Genomic DNA, 25,600 nt, shown 5'->3' with positions numbered 1-25,600 from the left:
CCTTTGCAGGGTAGCTGGAAGTAAATGAGATAAAATGTGTGAAGCAGATAGGCTTGTGTCTGACTGGCATATAATAAACTTTCAAACTCTGTTATTCCCCGAACTGCAGAGTGGCTGTCAGAGCCCTCAGCTTCTCCATCCACATATAAGTGATAGCGCCTCCATGAGTCCTCCTCAGGGCTGAGGTTTCCCTGCTCACTTAGGCACTAGGTGGGCATGAGGAGTGGCCTCTGGGTCAAATTTGAATCCACAAAACCTCCAGCCCTTACTTGCAAATGAACAAGGACTAAACATGAGTTTTTTAAAAAAGTTTTGGAGCCAGAATTCTGCCCCTGCCTCCCAACAGCTGTGGGATCTTATGCAAGCTTAACCTTCCTGAGCCTTGAACTCTTTATCTGTAAAATGGGGACAATTCCTACTTTATGGGATTGGGTCCAGACCTGTGTAGATTGTAAATAAAGCCGGCTGCTCTCCCCCTGCTTGCCTGCGTGGGAGTTACTGAGGCTCCTCTCTTCGCTCCTAAAGCGCGTATCCTCGTGGGGTGGGATGCACTAGAAGAGGTACCCCCACCCCCGTCCTCCGGGCGCGCGCGCGCGCGCGCGCGCGCACACACACACACACACACACACACACACACACTAAACCGAGGCGGGCAGGCCTCTGAGATCCCGTAGCCTGGGCTTTTCAAGACAAGCACACTCATCCACTTTCTTTTCCGCAGGGCTCGGGGTGAGCCACGTCTTCACGCTGGGCCCCACAGCCGTAGCCTAGCCGGCCTAAGGAAGAGGGTTCAGGACTTCAGGAGAATCCCTCCGCAGCTGTCCCACCTCCCGCCCGGCCGCAGCCTGCTTCTCGGACAGCCTCTGAGACCCCGCAGGCCCACCGGCTGGAACGCCGTCGCGGCCCCCAACCCCCCAAAACTGTAACCGGCTTGCTCTCTTCTCCGCCCTCTTCTTTGCCACCACGCCGTAGGCCAGGCCCACGTCCTAGCCCTGGAGCACCCCAGGAAGTGGCGGCGCCTCTCGAGGGCGGGTCGGAGGAGGAGGCGCGGCTGCCTGGCGAGCGACGAGGTCCCGCTACCGAGCTCGGGAGGCCGGCGCTTGGGGCTGTCACCGGAGTCCCAAGCCGAACCTGGGCAGCACCTTGCTTGGGGCGCCTTGGGGCTGCCAGCCGCCCCTCCAAACAGCTCCGCCCGCCGCAGCCCAACTTCCCAAGTCCCCGCCCCCAGATCGGCCCCTCCCTCCACCCCGCGCCCCAGAGACCCCGCCTCGCGCTTACCCTGAAAACTCCGCTTCGGCCCCGCCCCCTGCGACCCCGCCCCGCCCCGCCCGCGCCCCGCCCCCGCCCGCGCCTCGGGCGCCCTGCTCGGCGCTCGGCGGCCGGGCGGGCGCGAGTCTCGGCGTCCGCTGTGTGCTCGCCGGCGCTCGCTCCCGCCTCCCTCCGCCCCTCCCCCAATTCCCGTGGTCTGGCAGCGCCTGGCCGGCGGCCCGCGGGCGGGCCGCCCTACCCGTTGGAGCCCACCCGCCTCTTAAAGCGGCGGCGGGAAGATGAGGTTTCGGGAGCCACTCCTGGGCGGCAGCGCCGCGATGCCGGGCGCGTCCCTGCAGCGGGCCTGCCGCCTGCTCGTGGCCGTCTGCGCGCTGCACCTTGGCGTCACTCTCGTCTATTACCTAAGCGGCCGCGACCTGAGCCGCCTGCCCTATCTGGTCGGAGTCCCCCCGCCGCTGCAAGCCGGCTCGAACAGCGCCGCCGCTATCGGGCAGCCCCCCGGGGAGCTGCGGCCGCGAGGGGCAGCGCCGCCGCCTTCGCCTGTGGACGCCACTTCCCAGCCGCGTCTGGGTAGCGATTCCAGCCCCGACGCGGATTCTCTCCCCGGCCTCGCAAGCAACTTGACTTCGGCCCCAGGGTCCCCCATCACAGCACTGCCGCTGCCCGCCTGCCCCGAGGAGTCCCCGCTGCTCGGTAAGGACTCGGGTGGGCGCCAGTCCGAGGACTGGGACTCCCCGGGATTTCCCCGACAGGCCCCCTCCTCCCCCTGTCCCGGACGTGTGCCCACGCCCTCCTCCAGGACAGCCAGCCTACCTATTCCGGATCAGTCCCTAATCTCAAAAGAGGTTCCGGGCTGGATGGGGGTGAGAGGTTGGGAGGTGAGTCCCTTTGGATTCATGGTGGAAGCGGGGGCGGGGGCTGGATGGGGAAGCCGCTGGGCCCTCTGGCCCCAGAACCAGAGAGAAGGCCTTGGAGACTTCCCTGCTCTGGCCCAAGCCTCAAGAAGTTTTGGATTTTGAGTGCTTAGGGCTTGGAACAGCCTTCGCCCTGCTAACTCTGGTTGGGACCACAAGGCAGCTCAGAGTAACCCACTCCAGTTTGGGGGACAGTGAGCTGATCTCCCAGTTCACTTGTCTTCCTCAGAACCACTCTCAACTGAGTGTGTTAACCTCTTTTCCTGGGCATTCACGCAAGTGACTTTTCCCTAAACTTCTGGTTCCTCGCCTGTTTAATGGGGATAATAAATGGTACCTGTTTCCGGAAGTCGTTTTGGAAGATTAGCTACAGCAGTGTAAACAAAGGTTTGTATTAATGAGGGTAAACCCTCAGTAAATTGTCACCATTGTGTTCAGGATCCTTCTCCCCTGCTTCTTGCCCTTGTAGGTTCCCCAAACCTCCATGAGGTAGGTCTTTCCAGGGGCGGTTGGTGTTTGTGGGAATGGAAATGTGAGCCCTGGAGGCTGGAGGGCTGATACATAACCAGTTGGTACCGAGTTGTCCCTTTCCAGGAGCAGCCTGGAGTCGCAGTGATCCTGCCTAGAGGATGTGAACCTTAATCACCAGCCTCTCTTTCAACTAGACTGGGAGCTTGGGTGGGTGGTATCGAATTCCCTGTGTCCGGAGGAGAATGAGCCTCCTCAGGAACTTTTCTTGACTTGTATCCACAGGCAATCAAACCCAACGTGGCCACAGGTTTGCTTCCAAGATTACCAGACAGGTGGCTGCTCATTTCCAATGCCAGGGTTGAGAGAATGCTGTTCCCGGTGAGGGGCCCTGGCAAGCAGGCAGGCATCCTGCCAATAGGAACTCTTACACTTTTCCGCAGAATCCTGGCAGAGCAGGCCTCTGACATGCTCTTGCTCAATTTCTCCAATAATTACTTCAACATTTTTATATCCAGTTTGGGAGGAAGCTCTAGCAATTGGTCAGACATGAATTGTGGTAATAAGGGGGACTTTTCTTAAAGCAGAAAATTGAATTCTTTTGGACTTGATGATGGTCTCTGGGAAGCAGACTAGTCCCATAGAATGAAGTCGAATCTTTGCCCGCTGCTAAGTGCATGAGATACAGTTCCTCCGAGTCTCTCATGTATAAGATGAGGTTGTCTATGTTTAACTCACAAGGTTATTTTTAGAACAAAACGAGATCGTGTGTGTTAAGTATGTGGCAACTAGGACTTGGGACTTGAAGTTTTATTTCTCAGACTCCCATGGAAAGTTTTTGAAAAGAAGGAAGAGTGAGTTCCCTTACTCCAGAGAGGCCAGTTTCCCCCCATCACAGCACTGTTGCTCGGTCCTTTTGTTTTTGTAATAGTTGCCTGGACTTCAAGCAGAAAGAAAGAGAAATTAATTAGCAAATGAAAGTACCCCAAAGTTCATTTGATTGATGTTTGAAGTGTAGGGCCTTCCAGATGAATCAGGAGAGGGCTGTGGTAACTCACTCTGCATTGTTTTATAATAGTATTCCTAGTAATTGGTGAGGAGTTATTGGCGTCTCTGAGTTAACTCCGAATTGGTGGCTGGAAGGGACTCTCTGAGAGAGAAGCTTTTGGAGGGGGAGGAGAGAGGCCCTGGGTCTTCTCCAGCTTGTCTGTCTATGTGACAGCCAGGGGACCCTGATATTTAGGCGGTTTGTTGAGGCAGCCTCGGAAAGTGGAGGCGGACGGTTTTTCTCCGTTTTAATTGAGTCCTTAGGTTTGAGTGGTTGGATGTAGCTCTCAGAGGGGAAGTTCCTGGCCGGGAGGGAGCCTTAAGAGAGCTGAAAGTCTTCCTGGGAGTGTGTGTGTGTGTGTGTGTGTGTGTGTGTGTGTGTGTGTGTTGGGGGGTGGGATGGCCCATCTGTTCAGCTGGGCAGGTGTCTACCAAAGCCCTTGTGGGGTGGTTTTGAGGTTGGTGGGAGAAAGCATCCGTGGGGTTTAGAGCTGTGGCCTTTTCACTACTTGCAGTTCCTTTCTACAATGTAGCTCTACTTTCTTGTGTCCAGGGGTCTGGAGCAGATGCTTCGATCCCTCCCACTGGTAGGTGGTGGGTCACCGCCATGCCCTTCCATGGGGGAGTCATGCTGGGCTGTTGATGGGTCACTGTTAGATCCGTTGTGGGTTGTCAGAGCTTTGAGATTGACTTCAGATAGACTTGGTTTGAATCCCGTCTCTGTCTACACTATCTGTGTAACATAGGGTAGGAGTATAGTATTTGGAGCCATAGTAGGCCCTGCCTCTGGCACCCCCATGAGCTAGTGTGAGGCTCCTGAGTTCTCCCAGGGTGATCTGGCCTGTGGGTCGTGTCCTCCCGCCCACCCGAGGGTGGAGCAGCATACACTCCACTGAACTGCGGTGGTGAGGCCCCTTTCCTGGCTGCCTGGGTGTTTGCCTTCAATATAGTCAGCCTGGGAGGGGCAGTGACCTTGCATTGTTATCTCTGCTCAGGTTTGGCGGCAGCTCAGTGTGGCGCTGGCACTGCCATCCCAGAGAGGGGCTGGGTAGGGAGGGGGCAGTACCTCAGGTTGGACTGCTTAGGGGAGGTAGGGCTGACCTGAGGACTCCACTGGGGCCTGGGACTTTTGGCACAGTCCCCTCAAAGGTACATGGGGGCAGTGGGTGGTGGTGAGTATGAGACTGCTTAAACACAGAGGCCCATTGCCCAGCTGTGCCATGAGGAAGTCCCTGACCTACAGGTGGACACCAGAAAGTCATGGGCACCTGGGCCGGCACACAGCAGCCGCAGGTAGCCAGCGCTCTGGGAGCCATTTGTTCATAGACCAGTTGCCCTGGCTTCTGTGGGGGCTGTCAGCAGGGCCGCTGCCTCAGCTTGTGCCCACGGGAAGAAAAAGCATTTGCTGGATCTCTGCAGAGCTCTCAGCTCTCAGGTGTTTCTCTACCAGCGTGCCATCCTTGCCCCCCACCCCCCTTTCCCTCATATGCACACATGTGGACACGAGCCTAGGACAGTGTGTACTTTGAGGACATCTGTCTTGGCCTCTGTTCGGGCAAGGGCTCTCTCCCTACTTTGGGGTTGAGTCTTGGGACCTCATCACCTTCCATTTTGGGGTGGAGCCTCATCTAAGGGTTAGGGGAGGCACAAGGAGCCCCCCCTTGTGTCCAGATCTTTAAGTTTTGGGAGGTTATGTAACTAGTTTTGTAAGCCAGTATTGTCCTGTTGCTTTTCTGGGGAAAATATTTATTGATATACACACAGACAGGCCTTCTAGTCCAACAAGCTGCGATTGAGAAATACCCTCCATGGCTCTCTGGCTTCCTGATGGGGGCAGGAGTGATTCCCGCCTGCTGTAATTCCTCCCAGACTCTAAGCAAGTGTGGGAACCTTCACCTGATGAACCAGGTGGAAACTCCTTGGGGCACAGGGATCAAGAGCCAAATGTGGGATTGGACTCAAACGGCAGTGTCTGTGAAACATAGCATCCCAGGACGGGACTCTCTAGTCCCCTGGCCCCCAGCCCTCATTGTGCTAGAGGGGAGTGGCTTGCTGAGGCTGGAACCCAGTCTCCTGCTTCCCCGCCCAGTGCTCTTTTCTTTTTCTTAATTTATTTTTTAATTTTGAGAGTGTGTTTATTAAAGCTGGGGACAGTGAAACAAAGGAAGGGTGGAAGGCTTAGGGTAGAAGAAGCAAGAGGAGAGAGAGCCTAGCAGGTCCTCTGCTTTGGCTCTCCAGAAACATGCTAAAGAAATGTGCCATGCTGGGCTGCTGTTAGCTCACTGAAAAGTCAGAGAGAGAAGGGGTCTTGGAGACAGATTCACAGGGTAAGCCTGGGATGAGCTGCTGCTCCCCAGTGCTCTCGTTTGGACCCTTAGAGTTTAGGAGAGAAAAGTAAATATACACGCCTGAGAGGGAAGGAAGGCGTGGGCATGCTCCCGAGAGAGCCTGCCCCTGCTCTTCCTTGAGGTTATGGCTCAGTAGGTACCCAGTGCAGAGGCTCAAGGCAGCCTGATGTGGCATAGAGATCCTGGGAAGATCTTGTGAGGTGTGTTTTTGGGTCCCTTTGTGAGATTTTACATGATGGCATCTTGCCTGGATGTCCTTGCTGGCTAAAGCATCTGGTAACTTCATTTATTAAATTCCAACAATATGCCTGTCCTGTGCTGGGCACCAAAGCTAGAAAGAGGAAGATGACAGTCTTTAGGAACTCAGGCAGAGGAGGCACAATTAAACTGCTGACGACACTGAAGGAAACGTGTGTGTGTGTGTGTGTGTGTGTTTATTTTTTATTTTATTTTTTTATATTTTATTGATTTGTTACAGAGAGGAAGGGAGAGGGATAGAGAGTTAGAAACATTGATGAGAGAGAACATCGATCAGCTGCCTCCTGCACACCCCCCACTAGGGATGTGCCCGCAACCAAGGTACATGCCCCTGACCGGAATCGAACCCGGGACCCTTGAGTCCGCAGGCCGACGCTCCATCCACTGAGCCAAACCGGTCAGGGCGTGTGTGTGTGTGTGTGTGTGTGTGTGTGTGTGTGTGTGTGTGTGTGTTTAGTCTCTCCCTTGCCTTAGCCACCCTCCTTTCCTTTTTTTCTTCCTTATTTCTTTCTCTTATTCAGACATCCAGAGTTGCAATCAGAGTTCTTCAGTCCTGGTTTTATTTGATTGTGTGAAAAAAATGCCCCTCTGATTTCTGAACCCTAATATTAGCTCTGCTGGGTAATCTTTAACTTGCTGCTTTATAATGACTGTGATGAGACATTAGCAAGCCATATGGCTGGGTGTTACGGTCTTTGGGTAACAAGCAGGGTAGGAATTCCCAGCCTGGGAATTTGCTAATTTATGGGTTGTGAATGGCCAGACAGTTAATGCCAAGGCAGCCCCAACCCTTCCATTGGATTCTGCCCTAGGGGCCTGCCAGACTTTGGGGGTTCAGCTGGGTTCTGGGTGTGTGTGGGATGAGCCCAGTCATCCTGTGGTCAAGTCAAACCTGGTGATTTCTCCAGCCGCTTACCCAGTGCCTCCTACCCGTTGTTCCCTGCCTGTTTGCAAGAAGCAGAGACTGGAATTCTGCTTGAATCCACATCCACCTGGAAATTCTAGTTTTTCTTATCCTGTTAAGCACCAATACAGCTGTCTTCGGACAAATGGTCCACCCTTTCTGCCTAAATCCCCTGAGGCCTGGCACTGTGGCTATTTTCTGTTCGGCTCTGGCGCTGCCCAGTGTGGTCTCGGGACAGTGAGGTCACTATGAAGCCTCGCCAGCCAGACCCTGTCTCCTGCGGGAGTGAACAAGGCATGGGATGGGATTCTGTGACCACCACAGGGCCCCTCCTGCCCCTTAACTTGCTGAGGGGTCCTGGGAACCAGACTGCGGCTGTGCTTGTAAAGGCCTCCGTTGTGGGGGGCCTCTGTGTTTATCGGGGCCAACGCACGTCACCAGCTTGGGGAGAGATCTCAAATCCTGTTCCAAAGGTCAGAGCTCTTCAGGCTGGCAGGCTGTGTTGGCTTGGGGGTCGGGGACAGGGTCTGGCAGGGAGCTGGTTATGGGTGAACGTGGCCTAAAGGGGTTTGTCCTTAGAAGGCACAAGGGCTGACTCACACCCTCAGTGTTTCAGGTTCTGCTTTCCAGCCTGGCCCCAGCCGGCTTCTTTCCTGCACAAATGAAGGCCAGTGGCTATATAATTGGCTCTTGCTGAGTCGTTTGGCAGTGATTTTAATCTCTGGTCTGGGTGTGTGAGGTAGCTGCTTCTCCATCCCCAGCCGCCTCTCCAAAGCCCCTCACCAAAACCAGAGAGAGGAGGAGGAGGAGGATGTGCCTCACTGGGAGGCTAGGGCTGTAGTGGTTGGCTTGTTCCTGTTTTTTTTGTTTGTTTTGTTTTTGTTTTTGTTCTTTTTTAGGAGCCGATAATCTCTTTGTGTGAGATTTTACACAAAAATCTCATTACTTTTTCTGTAAAAAGTAATGCAGGCTCATTGAAAATAATTGGGAAAGTTGGGAGGTAAAAAAGCATACCTGTATTCCTGTCACCCAGACAAAATACGTTGGCGTGTTTTCTGCTAGTCTTTTTTCCTTGTACCTGTTTAAGAATATAGATGCTATCTTTATTTGAAGGACAGATAGATTAGTATAGATAGAGATAGCTTGGTGCCTAGTATTTTTCATTTAAGATCCTATCACAAGCTTGGTTCTACACCTTTAAAAGTCACAAAGGCTATATTCTTCTGTCAGCTGAATATGTATAACTTTCATCATTCAACAGCTGTTGAACACACACAGTTTTGAGGTTCTTTTTTTTTTTTTTTTTTTGTGGTCTTGTGCATAAAACTTTATGTACTTTTTGGATTGTTTCCATAGTAGAGTTTTCTAAAAAAAAAGGAAATAAAGGAGTGGGTGCTTTTCGAATAGGGCTAGGTTTTTAAGCCAGTTTTACTAAAGGATAGGCCCAACAAAAATTACATGTTTGCTTATTGCAGGCAGATAAGTATTGTCTATTGCAGAATGAAGGATGTGTCTAGAATTCTGATAAAAAAAGGAAACTAGATTCAGGAAGTGCTTGGGGCAGGGGAAAGGGCCAGGTTGTAGGCCAGGCTCTTGGGATAAAGCTGAGCGGAAGTCTGCTGTCAATAGAAGTGGGGGAGGGGGTGGGAGGAGACGAGGGGGTTGATGCCCCATGAGTCAGCTTTCTAAGTAACTTTTCCATTTGTCTCCTTGGCTAGGCTAGGCTTATGTGGACTGGGACACTGGGGCTATGGTGCTGGGTGAACAACCAGCTAGCTAACCCAGTGCTGTTGGCATGACCCACTTGACTATTTCCACAGAAGGTGTGGGAACAAGCTAGCAAATCAGACTCTGAAATACACAGCCAGCTCTCCCACCTCCAGGAGGTCCTGAGATCTGTGAGGGGTCATGAAGTAAGAAACCTGTAGGTTTCCAGGAATTCCTTTTTGTGGGGGAAAAGCGTCAGAGACCAGGAGAGTCTGGCATGAAGTAGGTGCTTGTTCAGGTGGGTTAGAGCAATTCAGGTCAGTGTACCCGGCTCTTCCCAAGGTGTCTATTTTGAGGTTATTCTACTTCGAGTGTCTTCACTGGAGCTAAATTCTCCTCTTCTGAGGGACACGTTGGGTTTGGGAATCTGCCAGGGGTCATTTGGCCCAGAGCCTGGGGATCAGGGGGAGGCTGCAGTGAGGGAAGGGGTAGGATTATGTCATACCAGCATGACCAGTACTGTATGCGATCAGGCTGCTTCCTGCCCCACCACTTGGGTCATAGGGAGGGGCCCTGGCGGGGGTTCAATCATTGCCTGGCTCTATGACAGGGTACATTCTAAAAATGCCTTAAAATTTTTCTTTAAAAGTTTCTTCCTGTTTTGCATAATGTTCTTTTGCCTTTGACATCCTGAAACTGCGGAGCCGTTGTTGTCGTTCTGGGAGCCACCAACTTAAAAAAACAGGAAGGGACTACTCCGAGGTAAAGGTGTACTAAGGAAACTGGTATTTGCATTGTAGGAGATATTAGGTAGTTCCTGGCATTCAAATGAGCGTTTCAGGCAGCTTGGGTAGGGTCTCCACCTGTCCGGTAGGTAGATTTGAGTCCTCATCCCAAAATTAAGAGGGACCCCAAGGAAGAGGATGAGTGGGGACTCATTTGTTCATTCAGCAAACTTGTATTGGTAACTATACTATATGAAGCGTGGGAGTTAGATGTAAACAAGAGCTGACCCCCGTTCTCTGGGATCCCCTCAGCAGTGGACAGACTCTGGCAATACCGTGGTTAGAGAGAGGAGAGGAAGCATGGTGCTCCCAGGGCCAGAGTCAAAATGCAGGGCCCCTCTCCCTGCCTCAGGCTGTTTGAACAGTCTCCCTGGTTGGGAGGGGCCGGGTTCTGCTGCTGAACACAGCCTGTAATTTCCTGTAGTTGCTGCACATGAGAAGAACGTCATAGCTGAAGCCCCGCTGTTGCGCTCAGTCACCAGCAGGGTAGGAGAAGACAGGAAGTAGAGGCAGAGTGAACAAAAGATGGTAAAAGAGAGAGCTGGTGTAGTTGGGACCATGCTGGGCAAGGGAAGGCTGAGGATAGGGAGGAAGGTGACAGGAGGGGGAGGGTACAGAAGGAGGGGTTTCATGGTCTGCAGAGGGTAGCCTTAAATGCCACTGGAGTGAGGATTGTGAGTTCTGGTTCTTCTAACTTGTTAAGTCATTTTGGGCAAGTCCCAGTTTCTCTTCCTCCTCTAGTCTAGGTTGGTGAGGGGAGAAATCCTGGTTATATCTGCAGCATGAGAGGCTTCTGGCACCCACTATCCATTTCAAGAGCTCTGGTAGTGAGGCTTCTGGTGAGGATTTTGTGGCCCCTGACTAACAGGCATAAAGATTGTAGTTGACGGATGACCTCTAAAATGTCATGGGGAATGTTTCTTCCTGTCACTCTGGCTAGCCATGTGATATGGGAAAGATACTGTCCTCTCTGCTCTCACCTGCAGATGTGAAGTTTTGGTAATAGGCATAAAAGGGCCTGAAACAGTGCCTAACATAGAGTAGCTCTGGATCTATGTTACATATTATTGGTAGTACTGATAGTTCTTATTTGTGAAGATTTTGGCGTTTGCTTTGTAGGATTTCTTCCTTTCCTTTTTTTTCAATCGAAACTGTCATTATATTAAATGTTTAAAAACATGATTCTTCTATCTACCATTGTAACAAAACATGTGCCTAACACTAGCAAAACTCAGTTTTCCTTCCAAATGTGTATCTACTATACTCTGTTGCAATTGTAGTGTGAAACTATTTTGCATTCTGTTTTCATTCAGCTGTTACGTTGTTTATAATTATCCTAATTATCTTATATAGCTGCTCTCTAATATTCTTATATTCTCTTAGCATCCAACATTCCAGATTTCACCATCATAGATAATCTTGAACATTTTTGCTGTGTGCCGCCGCTCATTGCTTCTGTTGAATTATTTCCTTGGGATAAATAGCTAGAGAGGAATTCCTAGGCCAGAGGATATTGCTATGTTTTCCAGGCCCTAAATTTTAAATTCCTGGGCCAGGGATATTGGCTTTTAAGGAGTGTGGATTCCGGGAGTCAGGTCTGTCTGGAGTCTCACACTTACACGCCCAGCCCTTGGGCCTTGTGTGTGTGCTAAGGTCGCTGCGTAGAGCCTGCCGACATTCTGGATTTGAAGCTTTTTCTTTAAGCCTTTGCCTCTGGTTCCTGCTGAGGTTTCTCAGTATGCAAAAAGCCTTACTGGTGGCTGTTTCAGTGCCTTTGCCAACTAGTTCATTTACACAGGACAAGAACTTTTCATTTTTCCTTTTTTTATGGAGCCAAACCTATAGAATGAGGGCAGACCCATTTAAAAGTCTGACTTTAAAATGGTGTTGATCTAAAACTTTGCAGATTGGTGGCTAGAAATACTACATTCAGGCATCCATAGAAACTATGTTAGGTTCTGATGGGCTAGCCAGGGTGGCTGACCATTTAACCCAAGTGGATGAACTCTGACCTGACAGCCCTGGTTTATGGAATCCAGAAAGGGGCCCAAGCAAAGAAAGATTTTTTTTGCGGGGGGGGGGGGGGGGGAGGGGGAGGGCTGGTGAGGGAGAGGTTAAATTGATCAAGAGTCCAAGGTCTGCAAATATGAATTGCCAGTTCTGTCCCTACAGCCATTCCCCATGCACATGCCCTTTTTATAGATAAACAGGAACCTGCTGACTTGCATAAACGGTAGAATGACTTTAGAACTAGTGATTTTGTTACAGGACAGGACAGGAGCTTGTCTCCCCTGGTTGCTTGTGGGAGTGGGGTTCTTGGGGGTACTGCTGGGATAAGCATTTCCAGAGGCTCCCAGTGGAGGATATGATGTGGTAGAAAGCTTTATCTATGTGGAATTATACCCCTCGGTTTCCAAAGTTCCGTTTCCTTTAGTCCAGTCATAGAAGTGTAGCGGAGCCACTGTCCAGAGTTCCCTTTCCATGTTGGAGCCAGGTCCAGTCCAGCATCAGGCTAGCTTGGGTTTCCCTGCTGTAGTCCATTGCATGTGGGGTCCGCATGGCCTGGGCCGTATGGGTGAATCCAAGAGAGACAAGCGAGCACGCCCTAAGCAACCAGAGTCCCAAGAAAGTGAAATTCTTTGTTTAGGGGATTATGTTTTCCCAAATGTTCTTGTGTGTCTATCTTCCCTTTGTTGGACACCCCCTCCTGTGATCTGCAGGGACTGGCCTGGTATTCCTGGTGGAGCTGCCCAAATGACACATCTGGCTTCCCTTTTTGCTCCTTTCCTATTATTAATAACTAGCTAATTACAATGGTATCAGTTTCAGTGACCAAAGGTTTACAAATCCCGCAGGCAGGGTGGATTCAACCTGGGACAGCTGCTCCCTTCATCTTGTAGCCACTCCATATGTCCTCTCTTCTACTGCATTCCACAGCAGTCAGCTGTGACTTATTAACAGGGTGCTCTCTGGGTCCATTTGGAATCAGGCCAGAGCTGCTGTCCAGCACATTGTTCCTGGGGGACCCAGGGCAAGACTTGCTTCCTGTGTAAAATGGGGAGATACTTCTTACCTCATTGAGTTGGTAAAGGATTGAATGAGATGAGGTTTGTGGCAATACCAGTACTCTGTATTTTGATCAGTGCCTAACCCATCCATCTCAGAAGACGTCCATTCAACACAGTGGGCTGCGGAGTATAATTTCCTCCAGAAGCAGTTTTGGGGTGTGTGTGTGTGTGTGTGTGTGTTTTATCATCTGCCCTAGGGCAGAGTTAACAGGGAGAAGGAAAGGTGAGGCTGTAGCCACAGGTTAGGGACAGGATTTAGCATGAAACCAGGGTTTAGTGGAGACTGTGGCCTGGCTTATACATGAACATACCTGCCCCAGGCCACAGGGAGAAGGCCTCCCATTTTGTTGAACCCACAATGCTGGGAACTTGGAGTATGTGTTGCCATGTGTCAGTCGGGCCAGGATTCTGTGGTGACCCATAGTCTTCCCTTCTCCGGCTGGACTTTCTTTATGTGTCTTGGGGAGATACCATCATAGGTTACAGATAGCTGAGTGGTAAGGGGGAGGAGCTGGAAGGAGCATTGGATATTTGGTGGAATCTCAGGAAGTGAGAAGGGATGTTAAAAAATGGAGACTGGATGTAAATGGGCTTAACCTGGGGTGCCCAGTGGCCTGTGTGTTGTTAGAAAAAATTAGGCCTAGGCTGTAGACAGCCTGTCTTTGCTTAGGAGCTGCTGTTGGAAGTCAGGACGGCAAGCCTTTCAGTCCAGCTCTGGGGCCAACCTACAGATTAATCTGAGAGAACTCCTCTCACTAAGGCCTTGGTTTATCCATCCATAAAATGAGATGAAGGGTTGGCTTGGATGCTCTCTGGAGTCCCTGCCTGCCTGGGTATTCTGATGTAGCCATGCACTCTACATGGCTTTGCTGCAGGACGGTAGAGTGCTGTCCCCTTGAGGGCCGGTCATGTAGAACTGGGGTGATTCTCAATGGGTCCTGGGAGCCAGGAGTGAGTCTGACTGGACAAATCCACACCCACCCAATCCTCCAGCAATTTCAGTGTCTAGGCACAAAATCGAAACTTGGGATGAATGTGTAAGTTGGTCGGTTTGAAAACCCAGTCAGTGGGAGCCACTGTGAGTCTAGGGCCCTAGGCTCCAGCAACCACCAGCCAGCCACTCGCACAACAGATGGTGCTAATGCAGCACTGGTCAGGCGTGGGGAAAGTTCTTCATACGCATTACATTCATTCACTCTCACAGCAGCTCTTTTTCTTGCCTAATTGTCTTGGTTAGAACTTTTAGCACAATGATAAGAGAGGACATCCTTTTCTTGTTCTTGTTCTTGATCTTAGGGGGAAAACATTCAGTCTTTCGCTATTAAGTATAATGATAGCAGTGGGATTTTCATAGCAGAGTGGGTACCCGATGTTCCTCTTTATCAGGCGAAGAAAGATTCTAGTTGAGTGTTTTTTATCATGAATAGATGATGTGTTTTGTCAAATGCTTTTCTGTGGGCCGACCGCTGAACCACACCAGCAGGGCTGATTGATTTTTTAAAAAAAGATGTAAGTTAATCTTGAATTCCTGGGATAAGTCCTACTTGGTCATGGTGTATAATCCTTTTTATATGTTGGATTCAGTTAACTAATTTTTGTTGTTGTTGTTAAGGATTATTTATGAGATATTGATCTGTATGGCTTTTTTTCAGCTTTATGAGGGTATACTTGACAGAAAAATGATCTGTAGTCTTCTTTCTCATGATGTCTGTATCTGATTTTGGTACCAAGGTAATACTGACTCCTAAATGGGGAGGGAAGTGTTCCCCCTTCATTTTTAGGGAGAGTTTGTATTCTTTAACTGTCTAGTAGAATTCACCAGTGAGGTCCTCTGGGCCTGGGCTTTTCTTTGTGGGAAGCTTTTTGATTACCAATTCAATTTTTTTACTTGTTACAGGTCTATTCAGATTTTCTATTTATTCTTGAGTCAGTTGGTAGTGTGTGTCTTTCTAAAAATTTGTCCACTTAACCTAAGTCATTTAATTTGTTGGCATACATTTGTTGATAGTATTCCCTTAAATTCCTTTTTATTTCTATAAGGTTGGTAGGGATGTTCCCTCTTTCATTCCTGATTTTGGTAATTTGAGTCTTTTTTTTTTTTTTAATCCCCTTTCTGGTCAGTCTATGCCACTTTTTTTTTTTTTTTTTCAAAGAACCAACTTTTGGTTCATTGATTTCCCCCCTTCCCTATTGTTCCTCCATTCTCTTTTTTCATTAATTTCTGCTCTAATCTTTATTTTGTTCCTTCTGCTTAGACTTAGTTTGCTCTTTTTCCAGTGTTTCAAGGTGGAAGATTAGGTTATTGATTTGAAATCTGTAGATCATGCACTTGTACCATTTTGATAGGTACTGTCAAATTGCCCTCCAATTTATGCTCATCAGCTGTGAATGAGAAGTGCCTGTTTCCCACATCCATGCTGGCACTGGGTGTTATCAGTCTTTTTACGTTTGCCAATATGATGATCAAATATGGTATCTTGTTTGAATTTGTTTCTCTAATTAGTGGTGATGTTGAGCAAACTGTCATGTGTTTGTTGGCTATTTGTATTTCTTCTGTAAATACAGACATCAATCAGTTGCCTCCCATACGCACCCCTGACTGGGGATTGAACCTACAACTTAGGTATGTGCCCTACGGGGAATCGAACCCACAACCTGTTTGGTGTATAGGATGACACTCAACCAACTGAGCCACCCAGCCAGGCACCTGTCTTTTTTACTTTATCCCTGGTAGCTTTGATCAGACAGCCAAGTTTTAAATTTTTATGTATTTAAGTTTGTGTTTTTCTATATTACTTTAAGTCCCCCCCCACCCCACACACACACTTAGGAAGGTCTATATCATTCCAAGATTATAAAATTTTTCTTCTGTATTCTTTTCTAAGCTGGTTCTTTAACATTTTAGTACTTGTCTCTGACAGTAAAAGATGAGCAGAATTGTTGTTCAACCCTTATGTTTTATAGGAAGGTTATGTCATGCCCCCCAAAACATTTGAGGTCCCAGGCCCTTCTTCCAAGTCTGTCACTGTTGCTAGTGTTCAGAGTAGAAAAGTGGAATTTTAGTCTCTTGTGATTGTAGAGCTGTAATAACCCTGTAGGCTTTGAAGTTCTAGGGAGTCAGTGAGAAGGCAAAGTAATATTTATTGATATCTATTAGTGTTAAGTACTGTGATAAATATGTGTACGCGTTATCTCATTTACCACCTGAAAAGGACACGTTGTTTTATACCTACTCCTTAGAGAAGGAAATTGGAGGGAGCTGGCTACATTTAAAGTGGTCCTGATACCCCAGAGGTATTGCCAGGAGTGCATGGTTGGCAGACTGCCCAGATGGCCCATAGAGAAGCAGGCTCTCTACAGCCCAAAGCCTGGTTCTAGATGTAGAGAGAAGAGGATGTACTTGTCTCCGGCATTACTGGTGCAGAAATCCAGTCAGGGCTCCAGAATATCGGAGGAGCAACTTAATCAGTAATAAAACTCCCAGGAGGCTTATTTACCTGCTGGAAGCTAAACTTCTGATTTACTGGGAAGATTAGAACTGTTGTCAAGTGCCTTAGAGTTCTCTGGCTGCAGGCAGCACTGGGAGGGAAGGCAGTTCACAGCCAGTGAGTCAGAAGTCAGAGCACGAAAGTGAGTACTCTAATGGGGGGTGGTGTCGGGCTGTTGTAGCTGATGAATCTGACCCCGCAGGATTGCACACCTGCTCAGGGACCTTGGTTTGTCTAGAGGCCAGGGCTCCTTTCTCCCCTGTACAGTGCTGGAAGGATACATCCAGCTCCATCCTCCACCGCTCCCCTATTTATTTCCTTCGCTACTTTCTTTTTAAAAAAAGTATATTTTATTGTTTTTTTTACAGAGAGGAAGGGAGAGGGAGAGAGTTAGAAACATCGATGAGAGAGAAACATCGATCAGCTGCCTCCTGCACACCCCTCACCCAGGATGTGCCCGCAACCAAGGTACATGCCCTAGACCAGAATCGAACCTGGGACTCTTGAGTCCGCAGGCTGACGCTCTATCCACTGAGCCAAACCAGTCAGGGCTCCTTCGCTACTTTCTTCCTGCTTTCCTTTCTTTCCATCCAGCCATCAAACTGTTTCATGCCCATTATCATCATGGACTCCCTTTTATCCTCATTCACACTTCCATTTCTCCACCCCACCTCCGGCAACCATTCTAATGCATTTAATGTGTGACTGTTTTTGTTCTTGCCAAATGTGAGCTGCTGTTTTACATATACCGTATTCATTTTTTAAAAATATATTTTTATTGATTTCAGAGAGGAAGGGAGAGGGAGAGAGATATAGAAACATCAACGATGAGAGAGAATCATTGATCAGCTGCCTCCTGCATTGTCCCCTACTGGGGAATCAAGCCTGCAACCCAGGCATATGCCCTGACAGGGAATCGAACCGTGACCTCTGGGTTCATAGGTTGAAGCTCAACCACTGAGCCACGCCAGCCAGGCTATATTCATTTTTTAATTTTATTTTCAGATGAGCATATAGTAAAAATTTTTTTGGTGTATAGGTCTATGTAACACAAGTATATATTTGTATGGCCACCACCACAATCAGGATACAGAACTTTTCTATCACTGCAAAAATCCCCCATATAGTCCCATTCTTCTCCAGCCCTTCACCCCTGGCAACTCCTGATCTGTTCTCCGTTACTATCTTGTCTTTTTGAGAATGTCATATAAACAGGTCATACAGTATAAATACATGTATTTTTAATTTATGTAAAGAGTATTCTTTTGTAGCTCATTCTGATTCTAACTTATTTCACCCAGCTCTTTAAAAAGATTTTTTAATTGATTTTTTTTTAAGAGAGGGAGGAAGGGAGAAAGAGGGAACCATCGTTGTGAAAGAGCATGCTCAATTGCCTCCCTTACACACCCCAACCGATCGAACCCTTGACCTTCTGGTGCACAGAATGATGTTCCAACCAACTGAGTCACACTGGCCAGGTTCCTCTCGCTCAGTCCCTAGTTCTTTTTAGTAGAGAATGGTCTTTAGAAACCAAGAACTGGGCTCCAGATGCACACCGTTGTTTTTGAGGTCCATTCACATCGCTGTGTGTGGCCCCAGTGTCCATGGTGTTCATCCCAGGTTTCTTTCTCCCTTCCTTCATGATAGGCTCCCACACTAATTCACAAATACCGCTGTAAGGAACAGCCACCCAGCCAGGGCAAGCAGTGGCACAGGGATTTGAACCCTGGTCTGTGACCTTTTCCTACCATGCTGCTTCCCATGGAAATGGCATTTGCTTCCTATGGAACTGTGTGTTGAATTTCTACATCTTTTCTAACAAGCTAAGAAAGTGTAGATCGAAGGGTACTCCCCCAGCATCCTGAGGAGGGGAAAGTAATCAGAAGAGGAACGGAGGTAAATGTGGCTTTTGCCATCCTGGGCCTTGAGTTCTCAAGTGGCAGGCCCTGGGCTACCTGTTGGTGACTGTCTTCAGGCCAAGCGTGGAGGCCTCAGAAGAGGCGGGGGATCGGGGGACTGCCTCAGTATGGAGGGGAAATTCTTAAAATAAAAATACCACATTGTTGCCCAGCCAGCATGGCTCAGTGGTTGAGTGTCGACCTATGAACCAGGAGATCACAGTTTGATTCCCGGTCAGGGCACATACCTGGGTTGTGAGCTCGATCCTCAGTGTGGAGTGTGCAGGAAGCAGCCAGTCAATGGTTCTCTCTCATCATTGGTGTTTCTCTCTCTCTCTCATTCTCCCTTCCTCTCTGACATCAATACAAATATATATTTTTTAATATATTTTATTGATTTTTTACAGAGAGGAAGGGAGAGGGATAGAGAGTTAGAAACATCAATGAGAGAGAAACATCGATCAGCTGCCTCCTGCACACCCCCTACTGGGGATGTGCCCGCAACCAAGGTACATGCCCTTGACCGGAATCGAACCTGGGACCCTTCAGTCCGCAGGCCGATGCTCTATCCACTGAGCCAAACTGGTTTTGGCCAATACAAATATTTAAAAAAAAAAAAATGCCAGACTGTTATTCTAATCCTTTCTGAGAAGTTCAAATCATTCCTCCCAGAAGTGCTCTAGTTGTAAGAGGAGATGGGTGCAGAAGGTCTTCCTGGGCTCACACAATTTCCAGGCAGGTTGGCCTCCTGAGCCTTTCCTGGTAGTGATAAGAGGGCAGGCACGCAGTTTTCACAAATTCCAGCAGAGAGGTGGAGGGAGGGAGAAGGGCTGGGTGAGGAGGAAGTCTGCTTTTGGGCCAGGACCAAGCAAAGCAGAAATTCCTCCTGGGACAATTTTCCCCAGTGGACAAACACTGGGAGGCCTGTTTACTGGGCTTTGAAAGCCTGTGATCCTCAACGCTGTTTCTTGACCTCAGGACCTTGTATCTATCTCCGTGGTTGCACTTCAGGTGAAAACCTTTCTGGGGGGAGGTAGAAGAGGGTAAAGGGATAAATGACGATGGAAAGAGACTTGACTTTGGATGGTGAACACATAATACAGTATAAAGATGATGTATTATAGAATTGTACACTTGAAACATATATGCCCAAGCGACCTTGATGACCGACGACTGGTCAGTAGCTATGATGCACACTGACCACCAGGGGGTAGACGCTCAATGCAGGAGCTGCCTCCTGGTGGTCAGTGTGCTCCCACAGCCAATCTCCCATAGCTAGCCAACTGCCTGCAGTCCCTCCCCCCTGCCGGCCCCAATCGGCCCTGATTGAGACTGGGCAAGATGGCCCCGATCGCCGGCCAGGCTGAGGGATCCCACCCGTGCATGAATTCGTGTACTGGGCCTCTAGTATAATTATATTAACCAATGTCACTCCAATAAATTCAATAAAAATTTAAAAAAGAAAACCTTTTGGGGTCACCCCAGGACAGAAGTATACTGTCATGCCCCCAGTTCTGGGATCTCCAGAGCTTCTCAGCATTCTCTTCTTGATTCTTCTGCTTTAGAAGTCAGGAATTGTGACCTTGTGTGTACAGAAATGTGCTTGAGGAGGGTTAGGTCAGTGATGTCAAATAAGATTCACTTTTATGCCACCTGGGATCAGTTGGTAGCTCCTGGAGCCCTAGGTTGAGAAGGTTTCTGAGACAGAATCCCATGGGCACAGTGTAGGGAGAGTAGAGGGGCATGTGTACCTCGATTTGCTGTCCACTCTGTAGATGCATCCACGAACACGAGAACTCTAAAGGATTAATAAGGGGAAGATAAGGGTGGCTTTTGTTGTTGTTGGGTGGTGGGGGGTGCAGGGAGATCCAAGAATGTTAAGAAAATCTGTCAATCTCTGGCCTTCAGTTTCAAACTCTCATGTGTAACATGGGGCTGAAACATAATTCTCAAAGTCCTTCCAGCCCTGGTCTGCCAGGATTCTTCCATGTTCTAGTTCAAAGAGGATCCAGACCCTTGAAAGTGATGGAACCTGACCATGGCTTTGGTCCCTTAGGTTAGGCCTTGATACCATTGGTGACAGGATCCTGGACTGAGTGACCACATAAGGTTTTCTGATGATCTCACGATCCACACCAGACTTTGAACTTTGGGATTATTCTCTTAAGGAACAAGTGGTATTTAGTGAAGTGCCTGTTTGATGTGGCAGTGTGAGGTTTAGCTAAGGAAATTGAACATTTTCATTAGGCTGTCCACTGCCACAAAGTTTTGAATTATAGGCCTAGAACCTGCAGGAAACTTATTTTAACATTAGAGGCCTAGTGCACGAAATTCGTGCACTGGGGTGGAGGGGTCCCTCAGCCCAGCCTGCACCTTCTCGCAGTCCAGGACCCCTCACTCCTTACTGCCCGCCTGCTCGCTGCTCCTTACCAGTTCAGCTTGCTGCTCCTTAGCGCTGCCGTGGAGGCGGGAGAGGCTCCCGCCACTGCAGCTGTGCTTGCCAGCCGTAAGCCCGGCTTCTGGCTGAGTGGCGCTCCCCCTGGTGGTCAGTGTACATCATAGCGACCGGTTGTTTAGTCGATTTGCATATGGATTGAAGGTGGGGGTGTGCCCATCAATCACAGATCAGGTGCTATTCTGAAACCAAAGGCATCTTAAGAACACAGAACGGGGAGTGTTTTTGCCCTTGGTTGCCTTGGTTGTACATGTGTATTAGGACAATCTAGATTCTCAAACATTAAAGGCAAGATGGTTCCCTGCTCTGTTAGCTCTGCTTCTTAACTTGCAGTTGAACTTGTGCTGTGTGGATAAACACATGTTTGTGCATGCTGCGCTGCCAGTAACTGTCCCAAGTATACTAGTAAAAAGGAATGGCATGGCATACAACCCCTGCCCTCACAGAGATGAGGGAGCAAGCAGGGTGCCCTCATCCTGCAGGGCTCAATGTTGTGTCAAGGGTATTTTGGGCACCTGGAGCAGGGACTGATTGGCCTGAGGAGCTTGAGGAGCTGTAGTGGTTTAGCAAATGTGAAAGTGAGGCGAGGCGTCCACGCTGGGTTGGCTCTAGATTAGCAGGGCTTGCTGTGCCGAGCAAGGGAGCAGTGGAATTTGTCTGAGTTGAGCTCACACATTGAAGTTATTGAGTGACTTACACGCAAGGCCATGACCTGGACTCCCAACTGAGAAGCCCACGTGGCAGGGCTTTAGCTGGGGGAGCCGAGGACAGGCTCACATCTGCTCATCTGCTTACGTAACCCTGCTTCCCAGCTCCCAGAGCCAAGAAAACACACAAGCCAGCCCAGCGGGGCCGAGGGCCTGTGGTAGCACACGCCATGCGCCTCACAGCAAGGGAGCCTTGGCTTAGCATGAGGACTGTCACGAAGCTTTCAGCCCTTGGTTTCCTCCCCTCGCCTCTCTCTGAGGCCTCCAGCCGTGGCTCTGAGACCTGGCCCCAGGTCTGCAAGGTTCTGGGCAGAGCTGGTCACTACCCTCCTGGAGTATGAGCTCTATGAATTTTCTCACTGGGACAGAGCCAGGGGTGCAGCAGAGGACAGCTCCTGGAGGTGGCTGGAGATGTGCCGGACACTCCTGGAGGCCTCCTGGCTGGTACTGGACCCAAGGTCTGGGGCTGCCACTGACTGCCAAGTGCTGTCCACTCTCAGGTGAGATCTGCAGGATTCTCAGAGCTGTGGAGGCTTCACAGAGAGAAGGTGGGGAAAGAATTGCCAGATTGGGCAGGGAAGGCAGGATCTGGGGGTCAGTGTGCCTTCAATGTGTTAGAGACAAGATGGGGGTTGTGAGAAGGGTGCAAAGTGGAGTGGGAGAGTGAGAAGAGGCTGTTCAGTGATAAAGCTCTACATGAGCCCTTGGAGGAGCCAGTGGGGGTGGAGTTCTTCTGGAGCAGGTTGAGTTCTGGTCCCTGCAATTTACGAAGGGGAAACCAGTATCCTGAGTGCAGGCGCTACTTGCCCAAAGATAGATCACCCAGCAAGTCACTGATGGAGCTAAACCAGGGCCCAGGCATCCCCTCTCCTCTCCAGGAAACATCAGGACCCCCTTTCTGGAACTCCTGAAAGGGCAAAACTAAGACCAGCCTGCAGGTGTCTGCTTCAGGAGGCTGGGCAGACCAAGTGTGGATTCCTCTTTTCTGGGCTGGTTTCCGAAAGTATGAGTAAGTTGGTAGGGTGACAGTCCAGATGCCTCTTGGGTTCCTGAAAATGGGGTTATGTTTAGTAGCATCTTGAGAAGCAAAGGTACAGCAGGGCTGGGGCTTTGCAGATGTTGTGGGGCCCTCTGAAGTGAGAAGAGCCCAGTGACAGATCTTTTTCATGTTTTTCACAAGTGCACTGTGCAGCAGGGCCTCCCAGGAGACTGCTTGGGGCCGTGCAGTCAAGCAGTTGAGGCCTGCTGGACCCCGTTGGGAAGGGCTGCCTCTATGACCTGTGTGTTGTAGGAGACCCTGAGGACCCTCCTTACCTGCAAGCCCCAAGACTTGTGAAGATGGGAGGTTCCTCTCCCCATTGCCCAACTTGCCCAGACAGAGTCACCTAGGCTCTGCCCAGCTGGTTTGGCTCAGTGGATAGACCATTGGCCTGCAGACTGAAGGGTCCCGGGTTTGTTTCCAGTTAGGGACATGTACCTGGATTGTGGGAGGCAACCAGTCGATGTGTCTCTGTCTCATCAGTCTCTCTCTCTCTCTCTCTCTCTCTCTCGCTCTCGCTCTCGCTCTCGCTCTCGGTCTCTTCCCCTCCTTCCATTCTCTCTAAAAAGCAATGGAAAAGTTTCCTTGGGTGAGGATTAACAACAACAAAAACAGGACCAGAATCACCTAGGCTCCTTGTTAATTACCCTCCTAAATCCTTCCCAAGCTCCAAGAGAAGGGCCTGAGAGTCCGTATTTTTTACAATTGCCTCAGGTGATTCTTATGATAGGTTTGGGAAAAACTGGTCCAGGTATCCCATTACTTAGTCCTAGAGTATAAAGCCAATACTCACCTGAGGGCACCCTAGATCAGTGGTCGGCAAACTCATTAGTCAACAGAGCCAAATATCAACAGTACAACGATTGAAATTTCTTTTGAGAGCCAAATTTTTTAAACTTAAACTTCTTCTAACGCCACTTCTTCAAAATAGACTCGCCCAGGCCGTGGTATTTTGTGGAAGAGCCACACTTAAGGGGCCAAAGAGCCGCATGTGGCTCGCGAGACGCAGTTTGCCGACCACCATACTAGAGTATCTGTTCTCAAACTGCATCCCCTGATAAAATGATTCTGTGGCGCACAACTTCTCAAAGCCTTTGGTGTACGTCCTGACTTTCCAGAAGCAGGATTTAGTAGGCAGGGTTTCTGCCCTCATTTGACCAAGGGGACATGTTCTTCTGTTAAGCATCCTGCTAGGATTAGTGTTTCTTGGAACCCTCTTTGAAAAAGTTTGTCCTACAGAGAATACTGGGGGCCTGGGTTCAAGTCATGACTCAGTCCCCAATTCCCTGTGTGTCCCTGGGCCAGTCACCTTTCTTCTGCCCTCACCATCTGTGCTGCCTGAGGGACAGTCCCCAGCAGCCCTCTTGTAGCGCCACCTGTTTCTGTTTAGGAGACAAGAACTTCCATGTCTGTATCTGGGTCTTGGCCTTGGCCTTTCCCTCTGCTCCTAACTTGCCACTAACTAAAAACCCACCATCCGTACATCTTATCAGTTTTTCATCTAAGCCAAAGAGCTCTCCTACTAACTAATTTCTCTCATCTGGAGCCACGTTCTTCTAGGCTAGAACCTTTGTGGTCATCCCTGACTGGATTCCCTCCCTTCTTCATCCGTCTCTTACCTCTACTAAGCGTTCTTCTTTGATGTTCTTTCCAACTGTTTTCTTCTCCCTTGCCCCCTCAGTCTCCTGGGGTCTCATTTCCTCCAGTCCTTCTCATCAAGTTTGTTTTATCTGTGCATCAACCCATGAGTCATGCCACTCCTTGCTACCTCCTGCTTTTCTCAACACTGACCTCTCCAACACACACATACACACAAACACACACACATTTCCTCAACTAGGCTAAGTTCAGAGAGAACCTGTCCAAAGCCACACTAACTGGGAGGTGGCAGAGCTATGTCTCAACCTCAGCATTTCGGAGAAAGTGCTTTCTCCTCCGTGCTCTCTGATCCTTGCAGCAGCCTGCCAGGAAGTCAGAGCAGAAATGGCCCCATTTCCACTTTACAGTTGAGAAACATGGAGTCCGAAGGGAGTGTGGTCTGCATAGGCAAGTGCTTCGCAGGGTGACCCGCCATCCTGGTTTGCCCGGTATAACGAGTTTCCTGGGATGGTTGGTCACTCTTGTGCTGGATATGGTCCCTAGTGCTGGGCACGAATGCCTTTTCCATGGCCGCACTTCCTCTCTGGAAGAGCTGTCTCCTGCGGCCTGGCCACCTGGCACCCCCTGTGAAGCAGCGAGTCCCACAGCCTGCTAACTTCTCCTTCCTCCACCCCTTTAGTCGGCCCCATGCTGATCGAGTTCAACGTACCTGTGGACCTGACGCTTCTGGCGAAACAGAACCCCGAGGTGAAGGTGGGTGGTCGCTACGCCCCCAAGGACTGCATCTCTCCTCACAAGGTGGCCATCATCATTCCATTCCGCAACCGGCAGGAACACCTCAAGTACTGGCTGTATTACTTGCACCCAATCCTGCAGCGTCAGCAGTTGGACTACGGCATCTATGTTATCAATCAGGTGAGGTCTGGAAAGGTGGAGCCAGGGAGGAAGTCTGAGTGTGTGCACTGTAAATATGAGAGTAAAGAGACAGGCAAGGAAAGGAAGTAATTTCCTTGATATCTGAATTTTACATCTTGATCAGTATCACCCTCTTTATTTTAATTAGTGTACATAGGCTAAACGCCATACAGCGTGCTTGCTTCTTGCTGTAACTCTTTAGGCAAGGAAAATTGCTGGGATGCTTTGTTTGTGTGTTTTGTTTTTTTTGGAAGTACCCTTCCAACAAAATGGAGAGAAAAATAACAACTCTTATTCTCTCCAAATAAAGCAATGACTATTTTCTGTCTCTGGGTAGCTGTGTGTTTTCCTTTTAAAAAAATAGAAATACCCATTTGGAGTCAGACTTTTAGTTAACTTCAGATTTATCCGGTTTAACTGCTGTTTCTGAGGTACTCACAGGAGACAGTGCTCTTTGTTCAGGCCTAAATGCCAGGCCCCAGTAAAAGTTTGGGGAAGTTTTATTTGTGGGCCCCTGAAGGTCATGTGGCCTGAACTGAGTCTGAGAAAAGAGAGCTTCTCTCAGTGTCTCTGATCCATGTGTGTATTGGGTTAATGAAGCTGTTGGAGGCATGTCAGCCTTCAGCACCATGACGTGGAGAAATCAGATTGATTTGCGAGGCAGTATTGTTTTTTTGTTGTTTGTTTTTTCACTTTTTAAAAATATTTTTATTGATTTCAGAAAGGGAGAG

At 49.3% G+C, this 25,600-nt stretch overlaps 1 protein-coding gene across 1 annotated transcript in view; it reads left to right on the top strand.

Annotated features, from left to right (window-relative positions):
- The first annotated feature begins 1,347 nt into the window (after window positions 1-1,347).
- Window positions 1,348-25,600, top strand: part of B4GALT1 (beta-1,4-galactosyltransferase 1) — a 46,606-nt gene continuing 22,353 nt past the window's right edge. The window contains exons 1-2 of the mRNA XM_080668077.1: window positions 1,348-1,962; window positions 24,634-24,869. Coding sequence (XP_080524203.1) covers window positions 1,548-1,962; window positions 24,634-24,869 — 651 coding nt within the window. The 5' untranslated portion in view covers window positions 1,348-1,547. The remainder of the gene's footprint in view (window positions 1,963-24,633; window positions 24,870-25,600) is intronic.

Source organism: Plecotus auritus, assembly GCF_963455305.1.
Source record: "Plecotus auritus genome assembly, chromosome: 5".
Lineage (NCBI taxonomy): Eukaryota > Metazoa > Chordata > Mammalia > Chiroptera > Vespertilionidae > Plecotus > Plecotus auritus.
This window is presented reverse-complemented; position numbering and strand designations above follow the sequence as displayed.